This window comes from Hippocampus comes, unplaced genomic scaffold, assembly GCF_001891065.2.
Source record: "Hippocampus comes isolate QL1 unplaced genomic scaffold, H_comes_QL1_v1.1 scaffold307, whole genome shotgun sequence".
NCBI lineage: Eukaryota > Metazoa > Chordata > Actinopteri > Syngnathiformes > Syngnathidae > Hippocampus > Hippocampus comes.
In genome coordinates this window covers 109,947-120,691 of record NW_017805337.1, presented here as the reverse complement: position 1 = coordinate 120,691, position 10,745 = coordinate 109,947, and the positions used below count along the sequence as shown (strand labels likewise).

At 49.0% G+C, this 10,745-nt stretch overlaps 1 protein-coding gene and 2 long non-coding RNA genes across 3 annotated transcripts; 2 read left to right on the top strand and 1 right to left on the bottom strand.

The window, feature by feature from the left end:
• Positions 1-535: 535 nt before the first annotated feature.
• Positions 536-5,823, top strand: nfic (nuclear factor I/C; the record flags this gene model as incomplete). The annotated part of the gene is made up of 10 exons (XM_019871748.1): positions 536-1,898; positions 2,036-2,206; positions 2,957-3,133; positions 3,205-3,388; positions 3,987-4,061; positions 4,124-4,198; positions 4,655-4,787; positions 5,134-5,252; positions 5,373-5,486; positions 5,660-5,823. Coding segments are annotated over exons 1-10 (1,314 nt in total), but the record flags the coding sequence as incomplete, so codon positions are not given.
• Positions 5,824-5,851: 28 nt separating this feature from the next.
• LOC109516939 (uncharacterized) lies at positions 5,852-8,715 on the top strand. Its single transcript, XR_002168454.1, has 3 exons — positions 5,852-5,935; positions 6,825-6,922; positions 7,529-8,715. It is a non-coding gene; the product is annotated as an uncharacterized LOC109516939 (long non-coding RNA).
• A 1,274-nt stretch (positions 8,716-9,989) lies between these two features.
• Positions 9,990-10,243, bottom strand: LOC109516940 (uncharacterized). Its single transcript, XR_002168455.1, has 2 exons — positions 10,200-10,243; positions 9,990-10,091 (listed from the first exon to the last, which is right to left on the bottom strand). It is a non-coding gene; the product is annotated as an uncharacterized LOC109516940 (long non-coding RNA).
• Positions 10,244-10,745: the final 502 nt, after the last annotated feature.

Here is a 10,745-nt window from a genome sequence, read left to right as displayed (position 1 = left end):
GGAGGGGGGACTGGCCGGGGCTCGACGCGGGACGGTTGCGCTCCTGGATTTCCCCCCCGCTGGCACGGAGCTCTGTCGGCCGTGAATATGGAATGAGAAGGGAAGGCGGCTGGAGATGGGCCGGCCTTGACATCCGCTCCAACTTCCTCGGCTGGCGGCTCGGTTCGGACATGGTAGGACAACAACAACAACCCAAATCAAAAGCGGTTGGGTTCTCGAGCGTTTTGAGTCCCGAGACGCGGCGTGCCCAAAAAAGGCCATGGAGCCGAGTTGGGAGAATAATTTGTTTTCCTTTCTCCGTTCCAAATGTCCCAGGTTTAGTTCTTGAGCAGTCTCAGTCTGACGTGTGACGTTGACGAGTCCCTCGCCAAACTTCATTCAAAAGCAAGCGGATTAAACAACATGTGGACATTGGCGGATAGTCGCGTTTTTTAGAACATGACTACTGGAGCTTTCTCAACCTACGCGCTCGAAACTACAATTCGGTTGAGTAACCGCAGGCGACACGCAACGCTTTGTATTTAAAAGCATTCACTTTTAGAGTTGGGTCGCCAGCGAAGGGCTTCCTTCACAGGGCGGAAGTTAGCCTCCGAAACCGACGTAAAACTTGTTATATCGTCCTTAACAGACATTCATAGCATCTCGCGTAGAGGCCGAATTGGTCAAAACGCCACCTAATAGGAGAACATGAGGTGCTTAATGCGGGTCACCGCGTAATACTGCCAGGAACGTCGCTCTACTTGGATTGGTGGCTTTTCGCGAGGGAGTTTGGCGTGAGGGCGCTACGGTGCGGAAGCGGACCTCTTGTGTCGCCCGCCGGGCTCCATCGCACCGCGGCTCGGCGAGACGAATGCCGCTCGAAGGCTCGTCCTTCTTGGTGGCTTTTGCCCGGGGCCAGTAGCCGGCCTGACAAGGCCAAGTTCAACTTCCTGCCGGCGGCGGAACGCGCGCGCGCCTGCTTGCGTGTTACTCAGCAGAAAATGGCCGCAGTCGGACACAGCGGGCCGAGGGACAAAAGTGTGGCCAACAGAGGGCCTCCGGTCCCGGCGAGTAGCTGCACATTTTAGAGCCGCCGGCCACGGTCAGTCCTTCATCCCTCGGTCCATGAATTTAGGAAGAAGTAGCACAGGAGACCCTATCCAGTCTTCATTGTGATGACTGATGGGCGAGAAGCAATAAAGTGACATATCAGGACTTGGATGGAGTCAAAGTGTTGATTTGAAACAACTTTTTAACATTTCCTGATACAGCGGACAACACTAACTTATTGTGTCACGTTCTGAAACGAGTATTGGTCTGACCGGTTTTTAATGAAGACAGTAACATTGTCTTCAAGAATTGTATCAAAAGTGTATCAAGAATTGTATCAAAAGTGAAGTGTTATGGAGTGTAATACTAATTATGAAACCGTCATATTCAATGTGTGTCATGAAAGGGCGTGGCCTGAGGTGCCATGTCAGAATCTGTCGTTGGTTAATCTGCCTGTTAATGTCCGAATTGTGGCCTGCAGCAGCTCCTTGTGAGTGCTGTCATTTTGTATTTGTGTGCTTTACTGTGCCGAATCAACTGAGGTGGCTTTCCTTGCCCACGTGTCAGGGCATTAGCGTACCTCAATCGCACCGTTTTGCTTTTATCTCAGCGTACCTGAGGATTGTCACTCAAAGCTAAACAAATAAATGAATAATCATCTGCCTGGTAAATTGGGGCTTTCGTGAGCTAAGGTAGGACTTTAATAAGAAACATGTACTGTTACATGCCTGCAGGAGCAAAAACAGGACTTTCCAGAGTCAAATAAAATGTGTGCGCTTTCCCAGTTTTCCCTCCTACTCTCCTTTTCTTTTCCATCACGACTTTTCCATCTTCAGACGTATCTGAGTCATACAGGGGACGTCAAGTGTGTGGGTAATAATAACAAAGAGGTGCGACGGGAAGTGATGTCATTGGTGCCAGTGAGAGCAATAGTAGCCTCATGCAAACGGGTCTGGACTTTATGGGTCGATGGTACTCATCAGTCCCCTTGTTTCTTTGTTTTCAGGATGAGTTCCATCCGTTCATCGAGGCGCTTCTGCCGCAGGTGCGCGCGTTCGCCTACACGTGGTTCAACCTGCAGGCCAGGAAGAGGAAGTACTTCAAGAAGCATGAGAAGAGGATGACCAAAGAAGAAGAGAGGATGGTCAAGGAAGAGCTCCTCGGCGAGAAAGCGGAGGTGCGTCATGGTACACAAATGTTCATACACGTTTACCTTTGTTACTGTTCATTTTATGGAGTAATTGCTTCAAGTGTTTACTGGAAATAATATAAAGATTTGTATGACCATTTTACTTTAAACGGTCAGCATTTTTTCTTTTATGTGATGAAATAATTGGTTTAGTTCTTTATTAAACATTATAAAGTACAATCTGTCTCTCTCTCTCTCTCTCTCTCTCTCTCTCTCTCTCTCTCTCTCTCTCGAGCAAGCTGTGACAGAGTCGATCAAAATGACTTTTGTAAAGGGCGTAAATGTTCATTCAGAGTGGTCTTTTTTTTTTTTTTTTTGATCAGGCACCACGGTGGACAGCCAGGGTCCAAATTAAACATATCATGCCCATTATGTCCAGCAGAGGGCGCCCTGACTACATTGTTCATTTTACCGGCAGCATGCTGCTCTTGCTTGCGCCAATTATTTTAGAACAGTGGACCCCCGCTATTCGCCGAGGAAAAGAACCGGGCGGGGAAATAGCCAAAGTCCACGTTATTGACACCACCCATCGTAATTGCATTGATCAAAGGAAGAAAAAGGCTTGGGTTTTTGTTTTCAAAAGGCAATAAGCAAAAAGCATTTTCCCTGAAAAAATGGAATTTGTCCACTGTTTTATTTTCTTAGTATCGGTCGGGCAACTTGGCCACAGGTCCGAATGAAATCCATGATGAAGTCACATCCTTATTCAGCAGATCGGTGTTGTTGTTTTGGTGGCAGGTGAAGCAAAAGTGGGCCAGTCGGCTTCTGGCCAAACTGCGAAAGGACATCCGACCGGAATGCCGAGAGGACTTTGTCATGTCTGTCACGGGCAAGAAGGCGGCCTGCTGCGTCCTGTCCAATCCCGACCAAAAAGGCAAAATGCGACGCATCGACTGCCTCAGACAGGCCGACAAGGTGGAGCGGGCGTAGGCGGGCCGATGGCGTCCCTCGGGGCTGACGCGCGGGTGCTTTTTGTGGTTTTGCAGGTGTGGCGGCTGGACCTGGTGATGGTGATCCTGTTCAAGGGGATCCCGCTGGAGAGCACGGACGGCGAGCGTCTGGTCAAGGGCCGCCACTGCGCCAACCCGCTGCTGTGCGTGCAGCCCAGGCACATCTCCGTCTCCGTCAAGGAGCTGGACCTCTACCTGGCCTACTACGTCCACCGCAAAGGCCAGTACACGTCTGCTGTCTGATCGGGCACGGGGGGTGGGCAGTGCAGCCGCGAGTCCTTTCGGAAGCTATTCGCGAGGAGGCGGGGCCTTTGGAACAAAAGTTTGAATGCCAAAACGTTAGGAAGCTAGTCTCCACTTTGGCACCCTTTTCTTTGCTCGGCAGGCTTTATTTTTCCCCCCTGACATTGACCGTTTGGCCTTTCTTCTTCTGTGCGGGTGTACAGCAAATGAAACGCGCGTTGATTGAATTCATTGACAGAGATGAGAACGGCGGACATTTCACAATCATTATCGTTAGTTTTGTAAAATGTAGTTTCACTTAGTGTTTTTTTTATTTGATTTCGTGAACAATTTTGGCTTTAGTTATTGAGTTTTGTTTGTTTGTTTAGTTTTCGTTAACTTTGCAACGACCGGTTTGTCATTTGTGCCCTGACCTGAAGTGGCGACCAGTCCGCGCCCTTTCTCACCCTACAACAGCTGGGATGGGTTCCAGCTCACAAGCGGTGTCGAAGATGGGTGGTTCCATATCTTGCAGAGCATGAAGATGGTAAATCCATGGCTATCTTCACACCTTTCCCTCCTTTGTGTGCGCGCAGAGGCCGAGGAGGGCGGCAGTCCCGCTCGGACAGCGGTGGCCTCCGATCAGGAGGACAGTCGCACCGCCACGATGGGTAAGCGTGTAGCGTGAGCGCCGTCCGCGCTTGGCCTTCACTTACCGGCTTGCATGTTGCAGACGGTCCCGAGTTCCAAGATGCCTTTGTGACGTCGGGAGTTTTCAGCGTCACCGAGCTGGTGCAGGTGTCGAGAAGTAAGTCACCCCGTGCGGCTTTCAGCCTCGAATTTGCTTTTTGCTGTGAAACGAATAGCCATCAAACGAAATAGCTCCTGGCAATTTCTAGTGTAGTCACCTCACTGACTACCTGCCCACCTCACTATCACTCACTCCATTACTCTCGTGTCCGGTATAGTTCATGAAGCTTTGATTTGAAATACTCTATTTTCGATCTACCAAATTTTTGGAAAGAACATTTTTAACTTGGCTTGGCTTTAAGTGAGTTTCAACGGTCATTTGTTATCAGGAGAAATTAAGCATGTCCCCAATGGGGGAAAATAAAGCAAAAAAAAAAACCGTAAAGATTTTATTTGAAGGTCACATCACGCAGGCCGAGGATGCACCTGAACGTGACATGAGGAAAACTAATAGAGAAGAAGGCCTGAAGTCAACATGTCTCTGGCATCTGCGTGTGCGCTCATGTGTTTGTAGCTCCCGTCGTCTCCGGGGTGGGACCAAGTTTCTCCATCGGGGAGCTCCAAGGCCACCTGGCCTATGATCTCAACCAGGCACTTCCCCAGCCCGTCAACATGCGGCGCACGCTCGCTAGCACCTCGTCCAGTGGGTAAGCACGCGCACACAAACTGGTCAAACGGCCGCGAAGAGCACAACCGCAACGCAAACTACAACTCCAAGAGCCTAAAGATGGTCATTTGTCTCTAAAATTGTTGGAAGTAAAAGTTTACGCCTTGCCCATCTGGACAATTGGAGTGACACTGTCATCTACTGGAATGGATGTGCAATGAGACTAGTAAAAGCAAAAAAACCCACGGCATATTCACACGCAAGCATGGCACGAGCCCCCTCCCGTTTGAGAAGGACGTTTCGATCCATATGTCCACCTAGTCCTTTTATTTCATTTGAACCCCCGACTTTGTCTGCACCTGTCCGTCTGCGTGCGCGTGCAGGAGTAAGCGGCACAAGTCGGGCTCCATGGAGGAGGAAGTGGGCAGCCCAGGTGGAGAATATTACCACTCGCCGTCCTCTCCGGGCAGCAGCTCCAGAAACTGGACGGATGACATGGAAGGAGGTAACGCAACAACAAAGTGAATCTTTGCCTGTGTGTGCGTTATTCTCTTCTCTCAGTGCACGCGCGCGTGTGTGTGTGTGTGTGTGTGTGTGTGTGTGTGTGTGTGTGTGTGTGTGTCAGGAGTGTCTCCTCCAGTGAAGAAGGCCGAGCTGGACAGTCCTTCAGCCCAGGAAAACTCACCCAGGCTGGGATCGTTCACTCAACATCATCGGCCCGTCATCGCGGTGCACAGCGGTCAGTGGCGACTGAGCGAACTCGTGTTCGACAAAAAATAGAAATGATGTCGATATAACGCGTCGTTTTTTTGAGCCTTCGTCTAAATATCAAAGGAAGCGACACGGTGACATACAGACTCATTGATGTGCCTGATGATCCTTATGTGTGTGTGTGTGTGTGTGTGTGTTCAGGTCTGTCCCGTCCGCACCCGTCGCCGTCTTTGCACTTTGCGTCCTCATCTTACTTCCCTCACGGAGCGATCCGTTACCCTCCCCACCTAGGCCAGGACCCCCTGAAGGATCTGGTCTCCTTGGCCTGCGACCCCGCCAACCAAAGCTCGGTGAGCGAGCGCTTCTTGGCAACGGCACTTTGTCTTCTTCCTTCCGCTCCGTCCTGAGTGCCCGCCGACGTCAAGCCGCCCAGTAGCTCTTCATCCGACGGGCCGGCAAACTCCCCCACGTCGCCCAGTAAGTGCTCGGCAGCTCACAAGTCTGCCTTGGTTTCCAAATGCTTTTCAAATCCACATTTCTCCATCTTCCACCTCCCCTTCCCACATTCCTCGACTGATTCACTTCCTTCCAAATTCAAAATGTTCTGCTCATTCCTGCTGTCATGTGAACCCTTCCCGTTCTCAAATTTCCCCCACATTTTCAAAATAAGAGCCGTGAATATAAATTTTCCAGCCCTGATTTCCACACTGTTTTGCTCTTTCCGTGTAATTTCACATGCTCCTCCATTAATTTCACATCGCTGTGCACAGCGGGCGACCGGTTAGCACATCGGTTTCACAGTGCCAGAGGCGCAGGGTTCGATTGCGTCGGTTTCACAGTGCCAGAGGCGCAGGGTTCGATTCCGGCTCCGGCCCCCCCGGCTGGAGTTTGCATGTTCTCCCCTTGTCTGCGCGGCTTTTCTCCGGGTACTCTGCTTTCCTCCCACGTTCCCAAAAACATGCACGGCAGGCTAATGGAACGCTTTTAAATTGTCCCGAGGGGTGATTGTGAGCGCGGATGGTTGTTCGTCTTTGTGTGCCCTGCGGTTGGCTGGCCGCCGGTTCAGGGTGTGCCCCGCCGACTGCCCAAAGTCAGCACGCCCGCGATCCTTGTGAGGAGAAGCGGATTCGAAAATGGATGGATGGCATTCCAAATGTGGTCATTCAGCATTCAAACGCAATTCCTCCAGAATTGTCTCGTCATATTTTTCCTCACTATTTCGCATCGAAACGCGGCTAACCAACGGCGCGGCCATTTGGTTGGCAATCCTGGAGAACAACTCGCACCGGCATTTGCGTGACCGAGGCCACTTGTAAATCGGGTCCATAGAGTGTGCCAAAGTGGACTGATGATGTCGTCACAACAGCGTACTCGGCCCCCGGGACTCCAGGGACCCCTCCTGCCAGTCGCTCCTCCTTTGTTGGCGTTGCGTCTCGAGACCCAGGTGGACTCTACCAAGCCCAGGTTGGTCCTGATCTCAATTTGCACAAAGATACGAGCACGTAGTAGGATTGCACAAAATGGATTTCACCTGCAGGAGGAAGAGATGTGAAGCCGCTTCTTTGTGTTCTTTTTCTACTGTTGTGAGAGAGACAAAGCACTGCGCCACTCCACAGCGCCCCCTGCCTTCCCAGGCGGTGTGTAACAGAAGGATGTGTACATGTGGCCAACGTCGCTGTTTTGTTCTTTTGGGCCGGCCCAACATGCATGTTGGGCCTGGTCCGGCCCCCGGGCCGCCTGTTGAAAGGCCCTGCTATAGAGTCGAAATGTGCGCTGCACTGTAGTTGCGAGCTAGAGAATAGGAATGTGATGTGTCCTCGACCGTAGGTGATGTCGGTCGGTGTGCAATTTGCTGCATTGCAGTCGATCTGATCTAGAAATCCTCACCGCTAAAAAAAAAAAGAAAAAGAAAATGCTGAGGCTGCTACCCCCCCGACGCGTATCTCTAGGCATCGCTCTCGTCCGAATCTACTTTCGTGACAGTGAGCTGAGTACAGTTTATAGTAAGTCCTATTTCTTGTCATGTTTAACGACGGGGCCCTGCCGCGTGTGTTTGTGTGTGCGTTCCAGTCTTGGTATCTGGGCAACTGAAACGCGACACGATCTGTTCTGCGTGTGCTCACACCCAAACGCAAACGATTGATATCAGCGACCCCAGTGAGGAGGATCGCTTCAGATCGAGGATGGAGGATGTTCGACACACGATGCACTTAACGCGTACGGGTGTGGGCGCACGGCGGGCCGTGAGCCGCGAGGACTCCAAACGGCTCTCGAGACTGGTCGCCGCAAGGATTTCCCGGGAAAGGATGTCCATCACGCCCTCAACGCCGCCCCTCCCTGTAGGTGCTGCTTACCATATATGCAAATAAGCCTTGCTCTTTTTTTTTTCTGTATTTCCCCAAAGACTCCAACTAGAGAGAGAGTGAGACGCACCATCTTTTCATTCAAACGTGATTTTTGCACTTTTTGTCCCCCCTCTCGCCTCTCCTTTCTCCAATCGTCCCCAAAGAGAGCGAAAACAAAAAAAAAAAAAAAAGAGGGAAAGCAAAAAAGACTGGGGTTGACAATCACTGTCAGTGTGAAAACATGAAGTTGGACGCTCAGAAGTACGCGAGCGCCGACCACTCTTGCCCTCTTTCGGGCAGAGCGTGACGCGCAGCCGGCCGCTTCCCTGTCATCTGGCGACAAGTTTAACACCGACACTCGTGTCGACGTCAACTCAGATGCTCTTGTCGGCGGTGACGAAATGCGCAATCGCTACCTTGACGGCACAAAGTTTGGGTCACCTCTGCGTGAAAGGATTTGAAGCGATGGCCCCCTCAGAGAAGGAATGTGGAATGTGCCCCCCCCCCCCAAGAATTCTGCTCGGAATCCATCCCATCCGTCCAGCCCCGCTCGCTGGACCTTTTTTCAAAAGTCTCTTTTGCACGAAATGTCCTAAACCACAGTACGTGCCTTGCCTTCTTCACTTCAACTAAGAATAATAATGACACCTTTTGGAAACGTAACAAAACTTTTCATGGTACCGCTTCAAGAGCCCCCCGGCCCCCCACCAAAAAAGTTGCATGCCAGAATGCTTGACGCTTGGTAGCCCAGCCGGTACAGACTTTTGCATTGGCGATGGATCATTTATCCGTGCTAAAACGAATATATCCGCTGTCCCTTTGTAATGGACCCGAGTTGATTGCACAACGTACTTTCCACGCCTACCCGCAATAGGTGAAAATCTGCCATCCACAGATCGTACAAAATTCTTTTTTAAAAAGGCTTTTAGCCATCAGACGCGTAAAACGCTTTGAAACTCAATGAGAAAACTCCGTAAAAGCTCCGTAAAAATACACTTTTGAAAACTCTCCCGTGCCTGTTCTCGCTCTGGAAATGGAAGACTGTCGTATAATATCACTCTGACGGTGTGGCGACAAATGACGGCACGGGCCTTAGCTTTGATTGGCTTTTTGAACGCCGTCCACTTGAGTCATCCAGCTTGAGTTCCAAACCCAAGATCATCATTTTGAACTGCTCCCCCCCCCCCCACCCCAATGTTTTTTTGCATGTACTTTTCTCAAGTTTATCCTATAACGAACACACACGTGTGTCTAAATACTCTGAATGTATACGAAGCGTTTGACTGGTGGCCGAGCCACACCTGCGCAATTGTGATGCTAATGATGCTAACGCTAACCTCTGTCGGGAGGATAAACTTTTTGTTTGCGAAGCGGAAAAGGGAATAAGTCAGCGAGCAAGGTGTGCGTCACAAAATCAAAGAGAGGAACAGCAACAGCAAGAGCGAAACCACCAAAGCCATGCAAATCTCGTCATGTGGACAAGTTGAAAACTTTTGAGTCCCTCAAAGGGCTTCTTGTCCGCCCGAACCAAAGCTGACCGTTTTCTTCATTTAGCCCAATGCTCTTGATTTGCTTTCCGCAACGTCTGTGCGAGGGCGCCACGGGAGGCGTCCGCCTCGCCCCGGCTCTCTTGGGTGGAGTTTGCACCTTCTGCCCGTGCCGGAGTGGCTTTTCTCTGGGTACCCCGCTTTCCTCCCGCATTCCAAAAACATGCACCATAGGTGAATTGAACACCCTAAAAAAAACAAAGCTAGTTCACATGGAAACAAGGCCAAGGTCACAAAGAAAAATTTTGCGCTTTGGTTTTGGACTCTACTATTCGAATTTGGGGATTTTGTTTTCCAAACGGTAACACAAAACTGTCCTAAGTTGTTCAGTCATTTTTTTTGGGGGTGCAAGAAAATGCCCCCCCCCCCACACCCACCCTCCACCTCCAATGCAATTCTAATGGGGGTCAGTTATTTGCATAAGTTTTGCTTTGTTTTGTGGCCCGGCTATGTGGGTCCACTGCATTTTTTTTTTTTTTGAATATTTAAGATGATTGATCTGTGGAGGAAATATTCATGTTTTCTTTGTCATATTTGGGATCAATTGGCTGAGTCAAAATTAATTAGTTGGGTAAATTAGCGATTTATGATATGATTAGTTCATATTTTTAAATAAATTGAGATTACAAAGAAAATCGATTTTTTTTTTAAAGAACAGCATATTTTTTGTCAACGTTTTATGATGAATTCGAAAAAAGAATGTTGATTAGGTGAACATTTTACTGATCAGTGAAATGGTCACTTTAGTCGTTTTTTTTTTAAGAACAGCATATTTTTGTCAACATTTTATGATGAATTCGAAAAAAGAATGTTGATGAGGTGAACATTTTACTGATCAGAAATGGTCACTTTAGTCTTTTTACCAACTATATATGTTATCAATTAATTGTAAAACTCATTTTTACATCAAATGCATTTTTTACTCCTTTTTTTTTTTTTAAATCAACAACTGAATATCTGTCCCATATTGATGGTGAGAACGTTCATTTTGTCCTCAATCTCTAAAGGCAGGCTTAATTCACTATTATTTTTTTTTTTAAATCAACAACTGAATATCAGTCACATATTGATAGTGAGAACGTCCATTTTGTCCTCAATCTCTAAAGGCAGTCTTAATTCACTATTGATTGTTTTTAATGATCGAGTCTCATGTCCGTTGCAATAAAAATAACCCTTGGAAGCGTTTTTGCGACGAGCAATACGGTATTTTGAATGTGACGATCCGGCTGCGATTGGAGACAGCAGTTGGCATAGTTTCCATGCTAATACTAGCATGTGAGCTAGTAATGCTAACAAACGTAATGCTGAAAGATTTTTGGGGGTTAGCTTCACCCCGGCGTGCTCAAGAAATTGAAAAAAAGGGGGAGGGGCGAGAGGGGTGGCGTGTCGCTATAA